At 41.3% G+C, this 18,379-nt stretch overlaps 1 protein-coding gene across 1 annotated transcript in view; it reads right to left on the bottom strand.

The window, feature by feature from the left end:
• Positions 1-751: 751 nt before the first annotated feature.
• The window catches only part of ENTPD1 (ectonucleoside triphosphate diphosphohydrolase 1), a 90,465-nt gene continuing 72,837 nt past the window's right edge, over positions 752-18,379 (bottom strand). Inside the window, exons 8-10 of the mRNA XM_069460510.1 lie at positions 7,575-7,688; positions 3,658-3,795; positions 752-1,500 (exon numbers count right to left, since the gene is read on the bottom strand). Coding sequence (XP_069316611.1) covers positions 1,294-1,500; positions 3,658-3,795; positions 7,575-7,688 — 459 coding nt within the window. The 3' untranslated portion in view covers positions 752-1,293. The remainder of the gene's footprint in view (positions 1,501-3,657; positions 3,796-7,574; positions 7,689-18,379) is intronic.

Raw genomic sequence — 18,379 nt, 5'->3', positions numbered from 1 at the left:
AACTCTTGCAGCAATACTTAAGGAAAAGGGACATAGGGTCTCTTCATCTTTCCATCTTTGTATGCTGCTTCCATGGAATAAGTAAATAAAGCCCACACTGAGTGACAAGGGTGGTGCAGACTTGGTTCCTGGCACATTTAGATGTATAAACACCATGAAGGGCAAAAGCATGCCACTCCAGACTAATGCCACCCTCTCACTATATTAAACCCTGTGACAATGAGATGTGGCACAGCTTTAAAACTCAGTCATCTTTGCAGGTGCAGTTGTTAACTGAAAGGTTTGTGGTTTGTGCCTACCCAGGATGGTCTTATCTCCAGACAATTTCTTGATGATGAAAATGTTCTGGAACTAAATAGTGGGGATGGTTGCAAAACATTGTGAATGTACTAAATGCCACTGATTAGTACTGAATTGAATACTAAAATGGTGAGTTTTATTCATGTATATTTTACCATAATAAAAACAAAACCTCATAAGATGCATTGGAGGATGTATTTTCCTGCCCCTGAGTTGTAACTATATTTTCTTCCTGACATGTATATGTCTACTGTATAGTAAGCCCTGATATTTCAATGCCTGTATGTACATCTGCTTTTTTAAAAATCTCTGCTCTGAGTGTTCCTCTCTGTAGCATTTTGGCATCACCCAAGAATATGTGACTCATTCACATCCCTGTTTTGGATGGGATTAATAATAATAATTGTATTAACCTCATGAGTACATAGATTCCCTTGTAAAACTCTTTGGCTTTAGCACATATTTGTCTATTCTACAAAATTTTCTTAACCAAAGGGCAGCCTGGGAATGGGATGTGTGTCTTCCCTCTCCAAAGGCATTATATGGCTTTATTAATGAATGGAAAGCAAGAGAGAGAAATTCTTAAAGAGTACAATTGAACCAGTTCCTGAGATTCTTCTTTTAACCAGCTCAACTTCCAGGCACAGGACTCAGGACTCTCAGTTTTTCTAGGCAAAGTCAGTATTGTTCTTTTATAAAGCAAAGATCATGAAAAGTGGCAGGTCTTCACAACCAACACAGGCACACAGTACAAAGGACAAAGGGGTAGCTAAGAAAGACTCACAAAAGAGTGTCTACCGGAAGTCCTTGTGGCAGAGGGTGGTGAATACCTCCCAAAGAAGGACTTCAGCAAAAGCCAAGGATGCTTCATGCTGGTCAAGACTGGCCCTGGCAAGCAGGGAAGAATGACCTTGTACACCACCGTGTAGGAAATTGCTCCCTGGGCAAGTTTTTTTCCCCCTCACTCCAGCCAGCAGATTCCAGCTCTTCTTGCTATACCACTTCTTTCCGGAAAAATGAAGGCTTATGAAAGATAAACAAGCCTGTGATGACCACTGCAACAAGGATCAGGGAGAAGAGAACCATGAGAAAGACATATGTGGAGTGGGGGAGAGGTAAGGATATAGGCTTCTCAGCTGGGATCATGTTGGTCAGGTTCAGCATGTAGCCCAAAGTCCAGCCGGCATCGCTGCTGTGGATCTGCAAACAGTGGGGAAAGTTGTTGTTTGTGGTTCAAAGAGATAATCTGTAGCTTTCATGCAACCCCATCCATAACACTGAGCACCCAATAGGTGGAAAGACCACATTTGGTTCTCTAAATGGATTAATTTTATATGCAAACTGGGAGGATGGTTTTAGGGAAAATAGAGAGTAGGAACAAGTGATTAAGAAAGATAATTTGGAGCCTCACTACTATATTCCCAAAATTCAGAAAGGAATCTGGTGAATGACTTCCCAATTTTCCTGCCTAGAAGAACTTAATTTAAATAGACCTTTGAAGCTTTGCATTTCTTTTTTGTTTGTGTGAATTTGGGGGAGGAGGAGTGGCGAGGGGTGACAGGAAGCAGATCAAAGGATAAGGGAATAATGATTGTCGCTGGCCTTTTACATCTTCATGAGGCCCAGGAAACTCATCCATACAAAACCAGGACTTGTCAACTAGGGAAAAATTAGGGAATAATCCCAGCAAGTCAATCTTAATTTATGGAAGTTGGAAGACTATGCATATGCATGAGAATGGATTTTTATTAAATGATAAAACATGCTCTGACCTTCCCATCTTCCTAGGAATATTTTCCAGTTACCTTAAAACATATTGGAATATAGGTGGTCTGTGGATAATAAATAATTTTGGAAATTTTTTTATTGCATGAACTGTGCATGGTCATGGTAGAAAAATTAGGAAGTACAGATAAAACCTAAAGAAGAAAATAAAAACCATCCATACTTCACCATGCAGAAGTTGCTGCTGTTATCATTTTGTGACATATTCTTCCAGTTCTCTTTGCACGTTTTTTCTTACCAAAAATGGAATTAAATTGTATATAGAATAATTCACTTAACAATACCTTGTGAACATCATCCTGTGTCTCAAGATATTTCTACATCCTCACTGGCATGAACTGCCTAATACATTCACTTTTACTCACTTTATCCAATTATCATAAATTCTAGAAACAGAGATTAGACAACATGATGTGCACATTTGTAAAGGTCCTTAGCACATATTATGAAAACAGTCTCTCAAAAAGTTGTGCCAGTTTACACTCCAACAAATATCACATGGAAGTTCCCTCTCCTTTAAACCCTTACCAATACTGGGGATTAATAATCTGTAAAAGATCCACTCCCCTCTGGAGGATGGGAACCTTATCTACTGCCCCTGTCAAGGATCCAGAGCTAAAGGAATTATCACCTAGGGCTTAGAAATGCTCAATCATGCTTTGGAAGAGTTCAAAGAATAGCTCAGTACTGCCTGTGTGTCAGTCCTGAATTTGACATAGACATATCCCTCAAACCAAATAAACTGTGATGGAATGGAAGGTTGTCTCGGATATGAAAACAAGGAAAAGATTTGAGTTTGAAATAGCAAGGGCAGTACTGACAAGAGTGTAATGAAACTACTATCCTCAGGGCTGCTACAGCCCTCTGCCTCAGTGATTTGTTTTGCTTGAAATCACCATATTTAATACAGGGATAAATGTTTTTGCCATTAGTGAGCATGGGTTTAAAAAGGTGGAGAAACACTGCTGTCAATGTTTTTCATAAAGCACGAGTTGCTAAACTGATGTAAATGTGTCTCTATTCCTGCAGGTGGCGCTATGACAAAGCACAGCAGTGAGGTTGCTTCAGGGCTCACGCTAAGCCTGGCTTCTGAACAATGGTCCCATCATTTATAGCCACTCAGTCCCCCTCCTCACACAGAGCTTTCAGATTGGTCAACCTTAAAGTAACAACCAAAAAGGATGATGAAACCATGATTATCCTTGCCCAGATCGTGAAAGGGGCCTTTGAGAGTGTTGTTGAAGTCAGCACACAGAATTACTGTGACTACTGAAATGCTGTTATTTTAATATTTCACTTTTTTGTTTTGTAAGGAATTAGCCACTGTTATGTGGGAAGGAAGGTGCAACTGAGAATGAAGGTAGCTCTCCTTAAAGAGGATGCCCGCAGCTGGCTGGCATACCCAGGAGGGCTTGACACAGAGCGCCAGCTTGGTTAGAGGAGGAATGGTAGAACAGAACATCAGGCCAAAACTTAAATCAAGTTGACTCCCACTTCTTTCAAGCCCAAAGCTGCTTCAATCACTAACACCCAAACCTAACCTCCCCCCGACCCAAAAGTTACCCAAATTACCTTGCCAATGAAATGAATATGCTTCCAGGAATCGGCTGTGAAATGATAGCCTTGCAGGAGGAGGGAGAGGATATAAGTACCAGAAAAGCAGTATTCACTCAGGTATTTCTCCTTTACTCCAACAAAAGATGCCTTTACCTAGAAGTGAAGTGAAGGAAATATCATACTTGTACAGCAAGCACCTCTCCATGGATCTCTTTTTCACTACTAGACCTGATGAAGAAAGGAGAGAGCCCTTAGTTCAGACGGGCCTGAAGGTTGGCCTCTCCCAGGAAGCTGTGGAGTGGTGCTGCACTCCTTCAGTGGGTGCAGGGGTTTACAGTTTAGGGTCTCTTAAGGAAGCTTTTCCTCCACAGGATTCTATACTAATAGGTCCTCTAGGGAAAACGTAGTTCCTGTGGGCCAGTAGGTTGAGAAACACTAAGTTTTAGAATCCCTTTCATCCCCTAAACTTGGAGTTTCACAATCACGTTAGCATATTAAAAGCTGTAAAAAATGGCTGCATGAAAGAAATCCATTCACCTTTCTTTAATCAGAGTTTTCTATATGCCCTCGACTAGAGTCTTTGGCTCAGAGCCTCTGTCAGCATATGAGGACAATAGTGTCATGAAAAGCCTTACAACTCAGTTTAGTCCTTGGACTGGCAGCATCAGCATCTCTTGGGAGCTTGTTAGTCCTCACCCCAGAACTACCAACTCAGAATCTGCATTTTAATATGATTCCCAGGTGATTAATGTGCACAGTAAAGCTTGATAAAACATATCTGGAGCAGAGTTTAGGAAGCATTTTGCTAAGGACTGCTAAAAGTACCAATACCTCACTTTCTATCTTGTCTTTACTTAACCTCTTTTTTCTTTTTTTTTAATCTGGGTCATGCAAAGTGGTTGCTCCCTTGAGTCTTTCATGTGTTTACTCATCCTACTCCTACTGAAGATACTAAGAGTCACCTGTCACCACTTGCCCTTACCTGTCCTAGCTGTTGTGAATATAAACCCAGATGCCCACAGTCTACTCTGTTCCCACAGGCCAGGGCATCTCTAGTTCAGCCGGAGTTCATCTGTAGCCCTTCCCTGCTCCTCAGCCCTTGAGATAGGTATTTCCTCCTGGACACCCTGGGCAGAGAGAGAACTAACAGTTGTTAAGCATATATTATGTATCAAGAACTACAGCAGATGTTTTATATGTAGTATCTCCTGGCTGCCTGAACCACCCCCATTTTTCCCAGATTTCTCTCGCATCTTATAAACCCTACCTGCTGGCTGGGGACTGTTTCTCACTTGGTTCCTGCCTTCCCTCAGTTTCCAGAAGGATAAGTCCATACCTAGCCTGCCTTGCTCTGCTCTGACGGAACTCTTAGTATGACCCAGCTTGGAACTGTCTTTCCAACACAGTTCTGAAAAATACCTGTTGATTGACTCCTCTATGTATGTAACATTCTCCTGAGACCGTGGTGTGGACATCAACTGACACTGCCTGTCCAGATCCCTACCTCTTCCCTTCAGTAACTGCATTCTGCTTTTCCTTTGTGGAAAGACCTCCTCCCCCATTTGATATAGTCTTGGTGGACCTATCAAAGAACACCTGTGGGATACGGAATTCCAATAATCCACTTAGGCCCAACTTGAAACTGCCTGCCCCTCCTCCCCGCCCCCCTCCCCGTAGGTTCTCGAAGGCTGGCTTATCCCTGGAGAGGTATGTCATTTTGGCCTAATTTCCCTGAATTCTTCAATATTCCTATCCCTCCCTTCCTTCTGGAAAGTTGTACATTAGCTATGAAGTCTGAGCTCCTGGGGGTTATGACAGTAGCCAACAATATAGAAGCCAAAGGCATCCATCTAGTTTATCACTCGAGAACTGATCATGCTAATGTTTGCAGATTCATTACTATGTGTTTTCCAAATGGGGGGAGGGGCTCCAGTCTTCTCTCTTTCTCACCTCCCCCTCTCTCCTCTCTTTTTTCTATTCCCAGGCCAGTGGAACAGTACCAAGTTCTCTGTCCCTCACCAATATCCACTTACTCCCCGCATATAAAGGGCATTGGTAGGTAGATCATCTTCAAGAATGGGATGCATTTCCCTAGAAGGGCTAAAAATTCATGGGGTTGAATGTCAGTATCCAGAGCAAACTGAGAAATACCTAGTAATTAGGACACATAGAATCTCATAGCATTGTTCTCTTGGATGACCAGACTTTCAGAGTAGGGAACAAGTGGCTGTATTCTGACTGCTGAAAGATTCTACCAGCCCTCTAATTAACCTACCAGAATATAACAGGGAGTGTCTCTTTCACTCACTTTTATAGTCTGTCCACCTCAGGGACCCAATGATTTGGGGCATCCTACTGAACATTAGGTGTAGTTTACATTTTATTTCCCCTGCCAAAGCAGAAACAGGCAGCATGATACGACACATATAAAGTATCTAGCCTACCTTTCAGCATATAATATATGCTTAACAATTGTTAGTTTTTTCTCTGCCAAAGGTGTTAGAAGGAACATTTCCAAACACAGCCATATTGGAGTAGCAGTCCTTCCTCATGGTGAAGTTAGGAGGAAAAGAAGAGTCACCTTCTAAGTGTACTTGACAAAACAATGCTTCCCACATGGATAGACAATGTAGTTGGGGAAAATGAACCCTGGGTCATAACCCCCCTCACCATTCTAGGCTCTGGGTAAGGATGTGGGTCTCATCCTGCAATCCATCCCCCCCCAAAAAAAATGTTTCAAGATTTCTCGCAAATGCAGGCCTTTCTAAGCTTACTTCTTGGGCCGCTGAGCAATTCCCCGTGTGGCTTACCTGAGCAGACCTACAGGTCTGCATATGCATGTTCCCAGACTAACAATCTGATGATGTAAAAAATTAGATGTGGAAAAGAAAGGAAATCTGACAGAACTTTCACTCTGAACCAGAATTAATTTTTTTTCAAAGAGCAGCTTAAGTCTACTTCCTCAGCAGCCACATGTCGGCCTGGTCTCAAGTTGCCTTTACTCCAAGATGCTTATCTTCCTCCACAGATCACCACCTGCTGCACAAAACCTCCCCAAAGTATTTTCTAAACTGTAAAGTGCTGAGGCATATTTGAGCAGCTCTTGCTGAAGGCTTTGACCACACTTCTTTCATGTTCTAACTCAGAACACTTGGAGAGAATGCCAAACCTCCAGGCACAGCTTTTCTTCTGCAGTCCCCCTCTGTCAGTGCAGATGAGGACAAGCATCCTTTTTAAATTAATGGGATTTCTTAAGAATGAAACTACCATTCACTTTTGCAACTGTATCAGCTTACAAACAGCTGCTGTTTTGAGCTACCCCTAGGTGATCTATCTGTCTTTTATAATCAGAATGGTCCCCTCAGGGGCTGAGGAAGGAGAGTGAGCCACAATGTGCCCAGCACCAGGCAGCAGCTCACCATGGGTCTAAGCCAATCATGAAATCCTGCATGTTGCTTTCCCAGTCAATCTTGGCCAATGAGATATAAGGGGAAGACTGCTGAGGGACTCCTGGGATAGCTTTTCGCTTTCCTATAAAAAGGAACAAATGTATCTGGTTCTGTTCTTCTTCAGACCTTGAACATGGCTGTGATGCTTGAAGCCACAGCAACCATCTTGTGTCTACGAGGAAACAGGCACAACAGAACTGAAGCAGCAATGGCTGAGAGAGAATTGAGCTGCTGACCCCATGCCAGAAGCTGTCTACTGGCCGAATTTGTATTAGGTGAGAAAAATCAGATCTTATTTAAGCTGCTGTATGTCAAGTTATCAAGGAATGCTGATGAATTCATTACTGAGTCCACCATCTGTCCTTCTCTAACACATTTGCTGGATCTTGGTCAAACCAGCCACAAGTTTAAGAGCAGACTTAACTCCTCCACTCTGTTGAGGGCACAGGGCAATTGTGATAGCTGCTGTTTCTAGTCACTTACCTCCTCCCAAGGCCTGGAGCAGAAATTTCTCATCATCTCAATCACATTTTCCTGAGAGAGTTCTTCTGATGTCAAGTTTAAAAAATTCATCACAAAGTAAAAAGCTGAAAATGCCTACAAGAGAAAATTCCAACAGAGAGGGATGTCAGCTTGCTTGGCTTAAGGCCATATCCCTAGCACAGGTGTCTCCGTAGGGTAAATTAACACACCAAGTGATATTGCAGGTCCCAGAGCTGTTTCCTTCCTGGAAGAGGGGACACTTTGCTGCTGACACACATTTCTAAGCCACTTGAAAGTTACTTTTCTCTGCGTTTGTAGTGGGAAAGTCAGGGAGAAAGAAAGATGGAGAAAGTGGTTAAGAGGAGAGAGAGGAAGGGGTTGCAAAAATCCCATTTAAAAATACTGTGTGGCTGGGCGCTGTGGCTCATGCCTATAATCCTAGCACTCTGAGAGGCCAAGGTGGGAGGATTGCTCAAGGTCAGGAGTTCGAGACCAGCCTGAGCAAAAGTGAGACCCCGTCTCTACTAAAAAAAAAAATAGAAAGAAATTAGCTGGACAACTAAAAATATACAGAAAAAAAATTAGCCCGGCATGGTGGTGCATGCCTGTAGTCCCAGCTACTCAGGAGACTGAGGCAGAAGGATTTCTTGAGCCCAGGAGTTTGAGGTTGCTGTGAGCTAGGCTGACACCACGGCACTCTAGCCAGGGCAACAGAGCAAGACTCTGTCTCAAAAACAAAAACAAAAACAAAAAAACTGTGTATTATATATGAATGTTTAATAAATAAATCTGGAAACTTTTACCCAATGGTATTAAAAGTTATCTCTGAATGGCAAAATTATAAGTTTTTTTCCCTTTGTTCTTTTTGTTTGCCTATTTTCTCCCATCCAAGTACTAACCAGGCCCAACCCTACTTAGCTTCATGAGATCAGACAAGATCAGGCACGTTCAGTGTGGTATGACCATAGACTATTTGCTTATCTTCTATAATGAACATATACTGCTTTCTTAATAAAAACCCAACCTATTCAACAAATATTTATTATAGGTCTACTTTGAGCTAGGCACTATTCTAGACACAAATGAAAAGTTTTAAAAAATCATTATTATTATACATGAGAACTACAGAAAAAGTTAAAAGTACAAATTAGTAAAAAAGAAAGCATTTTATTAAAATGACCCCAAATTCTACTACTTAGTGACAACTGCTATTAAATATGGGATATAGTCTTCTAGTCATTTTTTTCCCAATCTATAATAATATACACATAAACTTTTATGATACTTTATACCATCCTAAAACTGCCTCTTTTAATCAAGTATGATTTAAAAGGGAAAAATAATTGAGCAGAGCTTGTTATATAAGGCAATTCAAACCCCAGCTCTAGTGCTTTTTCTCTCTCCTCCCCAAAGGGTGCTACTTTTTAGGGGAAATCATTTTTGAGGTTATAGGAACACATCATTTGTTCATTCAACAAACACTCTGAACTTTTTATGCTAGGCACTGGGCTGAGTCAGAAAGTTTACTGTGATTATTCGAGGGAAGCAAAAAGTTGTCCCTGTGCTAGAATGGTTTGGATTAGGGATTATAATTTGCATTCTATAAAACTACTAAGCCAGAATTGAACAAAGAAAGGAAATGTCATTCCCAAACAAGCCAAGCAACAATCTTACATAATTCTCCTAGGCAAAGAAACAAAGTTTGGTGGCAAAGAAACAGGAGGTAGCAGAGATCCCACTGGGGGCTCACTGCAGCTCAGAAGATGGAAGGTGCCCTCTACCTGCAACTTCCTGCTGCAGACAGACCTGATACTTCAATTCCAGCTAACATAAACCCAATGCCAGCTTCTTAAAAGTTGCATTTAAAAAAAATATTCTTATATGTATATAACATATCTAATTTAACAAAAATTAGGTATAAGCATATTAGTCCTTTTCATAAATTTTCTTTTTTCTAGCTTGATTATTTTTCTTCCACTTCCAGTCCCAACAGGAGCCCATATTAACAACTTAATATAAAGCCTTCCGTTTTGCCCCCAGGCTCATATAATCATATACAAACACACATGTATAAAGGGTTTGTTTTATAAATGAAATTTTAAACATATTCTTCGTCTTGCTTTTCTTACTCAACAATCCTTTGTAGAAATCCCTCTGAGTCAACTGGTGATACTCTAATGGTTACATAAGCGTATCTATGGTATGGATGTATTAATATCTTAATTCATTCAACGACTCCCTACTGGTAGATATTCTCTTGATTTCCAACATTTTCCCTTATGAGCAATGTTGCTACAAATACCTCTGCACGTTTACCCTCTGAACTGGTGTGCTCATTCCTTTGGGAAGCTGAGCTTCCTGGGAACTCTGAAAGGCAGCCTTTATATTCCCTGAACTCAGGAATGCTAGCACTTTAAACATCATTGCCAGTTGCAGGAAAAAAATCTTGGTTTGGTGCTATTTCTGCGATTTTAACCAAAGATATTATCATCTTTGTGTGGACACTGCAATAGCCTCTTAATTGGTTTTCACATTACCTTTCAAACAGAAGTTATAGGAATCTTTTAAAAACAAATTTGATCATATTATTTCCCTGCTTAAAGCCTTCAGTGCCTCTTAATTATACTTAGAATAAAGTCCAAATTCTACCAGCTCCCTCAGGGCAGGGCATGTTCTAATCCTGCTAACCTCACCAATATCATCTCATACCCCTGCCCACCTTGCCCACCACACCACAGCCACCCTGTCCTTCAATCACTGCCAGGCTTTTCCTCCTTCAGGGACTGCACACTTGCTATTCCCTCTGCTGGAAATCCTGGCCTTCCACATCTCCTCCAGAGAGGTCTCTGACCACTAGCCTAGACTAGGAACCTCTGTTATTCCCTTTCATGGGACCCTGTTTCTTTCTTCCAAGTAGTTGCCACAGTCTGATTTGCTTTTCTGTGTGTTTCTAGTCTCATGTCTGCCTTCCCTCTAGAATGACAACTCTGTGATGGCAGGGATGGAATCTGCCTCTCCTTGGCTGAACCTGCCCCACTAGCAGGGCACTCGGCACATGTGAGAGTGCTGTAATGAGGAAGTGGCAGAAAACTGCTCTCTCTCTAGTTCCTAGGGCACTGCCTAGAATGAAAGAAACATTCAGTAAACCTCTGTCAACTGACAGACTAGATAAATTTCTATATGCTTGGATTTGCATAACTAATGCCTAGAAGATTTCCTTCTATTAATTACAACTATTAAGAGTTATTTTCCCTCTAGTGAACTGATGGTCAGGTGGGAGGGAGAGGAGAACTTTTTAGTTTTTACTTTAAATATTTTGTACAGTTTGATTTTTTTATAATTAGTATGAAATAAAGAAATAATAAATATTCCTTAAACTGTTACATTTCAAAAGACCTTCTGAAATTAGTCCTAGAGCTCATTCTACTAGCAAAAGGCTTAATGAGTTAAGCACCTAGAAATTCTCTTGCTTTTGCTAAGGTGTGACATTTGCTTTTTAAAGTAAATAAAAATTATAAAAAAACGGATGAACAAACAGAAACTTTCTATGAGGTAGACTCAGCAAGATATTGAGCCTTCAGTGGGAAACACAGCAATCAAGTCAGCAGGGCCTCTTGGTCCATGTCATCCCTGACCCCCCAAAAACTCTACATGCATGGGCTCTTGAAAACTTCCCCCTGACCTTCAGAAGCCTCCCTTTGGCATCTCAGAATCCTGCTTTTATTTATTTCTCAACACATGAAAGTTACCCTCTTCATTTCTTTTTCTTCAAAATAGAAATGTCTTCAAAATTCTGAATTATTCAAAAGTAATACATTTATTATCTAGAATTAACTACAAGTTAAAAATGAAAGTCTCTCCTTAATCTAATCATCCCCTAGAGATAAACACTTTTAACAATTTACTATTTAATACATATAGCAAATATACTTTTAAAATAGTAAAATAAATGTATATATTTTTACCTAAATGTGATCATACTAGACACAATGTTTTATAATCCTGCTTTGTTTTACTTAATAATAATACAGCACAGACAAATTTCCATGTAGATTTACCTTACTCATTTAATGACTATCATAGGTTCTTTGTATGGACATATCACAATTTACTTAATCTCCTTTTAGGCTTTCTAATATCTTACTACCATAAACAATGCTACAATGTGCTTTCTTTTTTGGACCTTTGCCTATTCATTCTTGAGGATAATTTCCTCGGGGTAAAATGTTTGGTTAGAAGGTAAATATGAGTACAGATATCCACCTAAAAGACATGATCAAAAATGTCCATATACCAATTCATAATAGTCCAAAACTAGAAACAATCCAAATGTCCACCAACTGTAGAGTGGGTAAATTTTGGTGTATTCCTACAAAGAAATAATACAGTGCAGTGAAAAAGTAAACAACGATTACCTGCAACAACACAGAGAAATCTCAGACAACACTGAGTGAAAGAAGCCAGATGCAAAAGAATATACAACACATAATTTCAAGAACTGGTAATACTAAGCTATGGTGATAGATGTCAGAATAGTGGTTACCTTTGGAGGGAGAATTATCAAATGGGAGGAAGGACAAGGGAGCCTTCTGGGGGTGCTGGAACTGTTCTATGTCTAGATGATGGACTCATGGGTGTACACCTTAAAAACTATCAAGCTGTGCCCTTAAAATGTGTACACTTTACTGCAGGTATGTTAGACTTGAATTTAAAAAACAGAGGTAACCATATAGTAAATATCTATATACATCTTGTCAGATCCTCTTTCAAAAAGATTGGATCACTTTAAAACTATTGGAGATAGCTTTTTTTTTTTTTACCTTAGAGCCTAAAATATGTTCCATTTTCTATGAGTCCCAGAAATTGCCTTCTGTATGCACCCTAAACAGACTATTCATTTGCTCCAGAGCCTGGAAAATTTTTCTTTCCAGACCGCTGTAGCCATCTCTTCTATCTTCAATCCTCCTAAAGTCACCATTTTCCTGTACTATAGAAACCCAAGTTTATGGATCATAAACCTCAGACTAAGCCATCTAAAGATCAAAAAGATGATCTTTCAGCTTGGGAAAGCAGCCATCAGCCACTTCCAAAAACAAAATATACAAATAATTTTTTTAAAGATGCTAAGGCAACTGAAGTTCTCAATACTAATGAGTATAAAGAAATGGATTCAGATTCAATAGTTAAAAGGGAGGGTTTAATTTTATTTTGGATAGATTAAAAAAACTGATGTATAGTCAAAATTTTTAAATTTGAAACATAACCAAAATTTGAAATTTGAAATTTTAGAAAGTTACAGTCCAATAAAAGTTATGTCCTAAAAATTAAAATCATTCTAAGAAAAAATGGAAGGTTTTATGATATAATGTGCTTCCTGTCATAGATATCTCAACTGGTTGAGAGATCTTCTATGTGGAGAAACAGTAGAATAGAAGGTATTTCTGCATGAGACATGAGGTTAGATTGCATATGTACTAAAGATTCTTCCAACACTAAGATTCTATAATTTAAGAGTTCAGCTGTGGCCAAAGACAGATTAATGCAGACTCTATTAGTGTTGATAAAGATAATAAAACAGAATGACTTCTGAGTTGCTGAGACTTTATTAGAGCAGCTTACAAAAGTGTGTGAATTAGCCAGGCATGGTGGCTTATCCCTGTAATCCCAGCACTTTGGGAGGCTGAGACAGGAGGGTCCCTTGAGCCCAGGAGTTCGAGAGAAGCCTGAGCAAGATCTCATCCATACAAAAAAATTTAAAAAAAATATCTGGACATGGTGGTACACATCTGCAGTCCCAGGTACTTAGGAGGTTGAGGCAGGAGGATCCCTTGAGCCCAGGAATTTGAGGTTTCAGTGATCTATGATCACACCACTGCCCTCTAGCCCAGGCAACAGTGCGAGTCCCTGTACTTCTACCCCCACAAAAAAAGCGTGTGAATCGCTTGATAGCTCCCACAGTTAATCTAAAACCTGTGAGTCAACTGGTGGAGAATAAATTTGTGACTTTTTTCAAGATGCTGATACCAAAAGGGAGATCACAGGATGACTTGAAATATCAGAACTGCCTGAAAAATCTAAGCTGAAAATGAAAGAAAGCCAGAAATATCCCATTTCCAGATCATCATATACTTGAAACTGCCAAGATCTTACAGAGAGGTGAAGTGGAGGCTGGAAAGACATTTGCTTTTTAAATAGTAATGAAACGAAATTCAGGAGAAAACAGAAGAAATATGTCAGAACAGCTGCTGACACTTTAGGCTTACTAATAAACCATATCTTGAGGACACAGAGCCCATGTCAGAAAAGGGTACTACGCTTTATGCAAAATATGCTCTGGGTGATGGTGTGAACAAAAAATACATGAGTAAATGTGCTTCTATTAGTAAGCGGTTTGGGGGCTGGGACCCACACTCTTATGGTTTGGTTCCACTTTTGCCTTCTAGAATACCAAGGGCAAGTCTCCTTCCTGGCCCACCTGGGAACCCATTGATGTACTTGCAGGTCTCTGAATGCACTTCATTCTTTCCCATCTCCAAGTTTCTGTGCATGTTGGTCCTTTCCCTAGAATATTCAAAATACTAAATTTCTTTTACTGAGCATGTGTTAATACAATGTTCCAGGCACAGTGGCTGACCTAGAAAAGGAAAGATGAAAAAGACAAACCCTGAGTTCCAGGCCTCAGGATATTGTGAGGGAAACAGACATATGAACCTATAATGACAATACCCATTCTTGCCACCCATACTTCTGCCACTCTTAGCTTTCATAGAAATATAATACACAGCAAGAGGATAGCATCTAGTCACCCATAAAGGAAACCCCATCAGACTAAGTGGACTTCTCGGCAGAAAGCTTACGGGCCTGAAGAGCATGAGATGCTATTTGAAAGTACTAAAAGAAAAAAAAAAAACCTATCAACCAAGAATTTTTATCTCCAGCTAGAATAAGCATCATATATGTAGGAGAAATAAAGTCTTTCTCAGACAAGCAAGCCCTGAGGGAATTTGTCACCACTACATCAGCTTTACAAGAAATGTTGAAAGAGTCCTAAACATGAAAACAAAAGGCTAATATTCACTATCATAAAAACACACTAAAGTATAAAACTCACAGATCTTATGAAATAATTACACACAGGGGGAAGAGAAAGGAATAAAATGGCAACACAACAGAACTCCAACAAACCACAGAGATAAACAGAGAAAAACAAAATAAAGAATTATAAAACAACTAGATAATAATGAACAATATGACAGGAACAAAACCTCACATATCAATATTAACCTTGAAGGTAAATGGATTAAATGCTCCACTTAAAAGGTATAGATTGGCGGAATGGATAGAAAAGTATGATGTAACTGTGCTGAGTACAGAACTCAATTTACCTACAAAGATACATATAGACTGAAAGTAAAAGGGTAGAAAAAGATACTCCATGCAAACACAAACCAAAAGCAAGCAGAAATAGCTATACTTACATCAGACAACACAGACTTTAAATCAAAAACAATAAAAAAAAAGATGAAGGTAATTATATAATGATAAAGGGATCAATTCAGCAAAAGGATATAACAATCCTAAATATATATGCACCCAGCACTGAGGCATCCAGATTCATAAAATAAATATTACCAGATCTAAGGAAAGATATAGACAGCAATACAACTATAGTGAGGGGCTTCAACAACCCACACACAGCATTAGACAAAACATTGAGACAGAAAATCAGCAAAGAAACATTGGACTTAAATTGTACTTTAAACAAATGGTCTTTTTTTTTTTTTTTTTTTTGAGACAGAGTCTCACTCTGTTGCCCGGGCTAGAGTGAGTGCCGTGGCGTCAGCCTAGCTCACAGCAACCTCAAACTCCTGGGCTCAAGCGATCCTCCTGTCTCAGCCTCCCGAGTAGCTGGGACTACAGGCATGCGCCACCATGCCCGGCTAATTTTTTCTATATATATTTTTAGCTGTCCATATAATTCTTTCTATTTTTAGTAGAGGTGGGGTCTCGCTCTTGCTCAGGCTGGTCTCGAACTCCTGAGCTCAAACGATCCGCCCACCTCGGCCTCCCAGAGAGCTAGGATTACAGGCGTGAGCCACCGCGCCCGGCCTAAACAAATGGTCTTAACAGACATTTATGGAACATTCTACCCAACAACTACAGAATATACATTCTTCTCATTAACACATGTTGGCCGGATGCAGTGAGTGGCTCATGCCTGTAATTCCAGCACTTTGAGAGTCTAAGGCGGGAGGATTGTTTGAGGCCTGGAGTTCAACTCATTAGCATGTGGAACATTCTCCAAGACAGATCGTAAGTTAGGCCACAAAACAAGTGTCAATCAATTTTCAAAAACACAAATTATATCAAGTATTTTCTCAGACCACAGTGGAATAAAACTAGAAGTCATTATCAAGAGGAATTTTAGAAACCATACAAATACATGGTAATTGAGCGGGGGGAAATGGCAGATTAGTGGTGATCTCCTGGCTCACTGCTCCCAGAGAAAAGTGAAGAACTCGGACAGCTACACACCAGTGGATCACTCCCCCCGCCCCCGCAAGAACAGTTCTGTGAATCTGCAGAGAAACAGCGTGGAACACACAGTGCAAGGGGAAAAAAAGGTGAAAGGGAGATAAGAGTGTAAAAGACTGGAGAGTATGAGATACACAATAGGAAACAGAGGGCCGGAGGGCTGTGTTCTCCCAGCCAGCCAGCGCAGTGTGATCTCTCTGACCCACAGGAGGATGCCTGGCTCCACTACAGACCTCCACACCCATTCAGAAGGGATATGCCTGAAGGTGGGGCAAAGTCGTGGCACGAGAGGACAGGCTCTGTGAAGAGGAGACAATAGCGGGAAACATTTTGAACTCTCAGTGCTCTGTGCTGGGTCCACACTGAGCTGGGGAGGGACTGATCTGAGTGGTTATTTCCCCGCAACCGTGACTGGCGCGAGGGACTTTAGAGACAGGCACCTCACCTCTGGTGGTCAGTGGGACCACAGTACAGGAGGTAAATGCTGAAAAGGGTGCTCTGCCCCCTAGAAACAGCTGATGATTTGGCTTGCTCAGGGTGGGACAGAAAGAGCAGGACACTCTGCTACGCAGAAGTGAGACTGTGGGACTGTGATGCAGAGGGGACAGCTGGTGGTGTTGATTCAGCTCGCTGGACCAGCATCTGCCAACTCCGGAGTGGTTGCACCCAGCACTAGCTCTCCAGGGCCAGGTGGCCGCCATTTTGGGGGCTCCACAGCCCAGAGTCGCTGCGGCATGCAGCGGTTTTGGGTAACACCCCTCCCCCTGCCCAGGGACTTTTTCTGTGGACGGCAGGCTCAGCCCTTGGAGGTGGGGAGAAGTGAGAAAAGTCGTGTTCTCTGTACAGCTGGCATGAATCTACACGACTTTGATGCAGAAAAATAATCGGTGACATGTTGATTCAGCTCACCAGGCCAGTGTCGACAGACAAATCTTGAGTGCGCCCCCCAAAACGCTAGTTCTCCAGGGGCGGGCAGCCGCCATCTGTGGGGTCCCCAGCCCGGAGATGCTGCGGCATGCAGCAGTTTCCAGCAGTTTCAGGCAACACCCCTCTCCCAGCCTGGGGACTTCCGCGCCGGGCGCCGGGCTCCGCACCTGGAGGTGGGGAGAAGTGAGAAAAGCCACTTTCTCTGTGTGACTGGCAGGAATCTGCGGGGCTCTGGCACTGAAAAATAGTCGGTGGCCTGTTGATTCAGCCCACTGAACCAGCTTAGGTCATCTAATAAGATCTTAACTCCAGGGCTTTCTCTCTGCATCTGGACAGCTGCCAGCATTGAGGATTGTAGACAGGAAAGGAAAAACCTGGCCAAAGACCTCAGCAAGTGCACCAATTGATCCCTCTCATCAGGAGCAGCCTTACCTGAAAGAACCCTGAATAACACATTAGCGGCTCCCCCTAGCCGCAGATCAAGCAGCCATAGAAGCACACTGCCCCTAGGCCTGCAGGCACGAACTGCAATCTACCTTGCCCTTAACTTCACCTTAAAGGAGAATAGGGTCCAAGTAATTCTCAGGAGTGGCAAGTCCCCTCCCAAAGATTGGGGCATTGTATACTCCATCCGGGGGACAAAAGCCTAACACAGAGACATCAGATTACCTCAATAACTGGCCCCTCCATGCAAACTACAATCAATGCCAGAGAGGGAAACCCCATAGCTTAACACAGTGCCTTCCATCTCAAGCTATTAGAGGGCAGTGGAGTCATAGTACGATCCACCAGCTGGGAGCTTAAGCTAGGGGGCTGAACTCACTAGTCTCCATCGGCAAGAGGTGAAAACAACAGGTCAGAAGTACCTAAGGCAATACAGGACCAGTGCACCTCTCCCCAGCACTGTCAAGGAACAACCCTTGGGGACATAGAGATAGGACCATAAAACAGTCCTAGCACCCCCAGTTCTCAACCAAATAGCCTGATGAGAAAGAATCAGGAAAAGAACACAGGAAACATGTAAGATCAGAGAGAAAAGTCACCCCAAAAGAAATCATTAGATCCTGAACAACGGATACCAACTTAAACGAAATGATTACAATGTCAGAGGAAGAATTCCGAATATGGATTGTAAGAAAACTCAATGGAATTGAAGAGAAAATAGAAACCCAACACAAAGAAGACACAAGAACAATAACAGGAAATGAATGAAAAATTCTCTAAAGAAATTGAAATATTACAAAAGAACTAAACAGAAATACTGGAAATGAAAGAAGCATTCAAGGAACCACAAAACACAGTGGAAAGCCTTAAGAATAAGACGGAAAAATCAGAGGAAAGAA

The sequence above is a fragment of the Eulemur rufifrons genome, chromosome 28, assembly GCF_041146395.1.
Source record: "Eulemur rufifrons isolate Redbay chromosome 28, OSU_ERuf_1, whole genome shotgun sequence".
Classification (NCBI taxonomy): Eukaryota; Metazoa; Chordata; class Mammalia; order Primates; family Lemuridae; genus Eulemur; species Eulemur rufifrons.
Note: the sequence above shows the minus strand (reverse complement) of the source record. Positions and strands in the feature narration are given on the sequence as shown.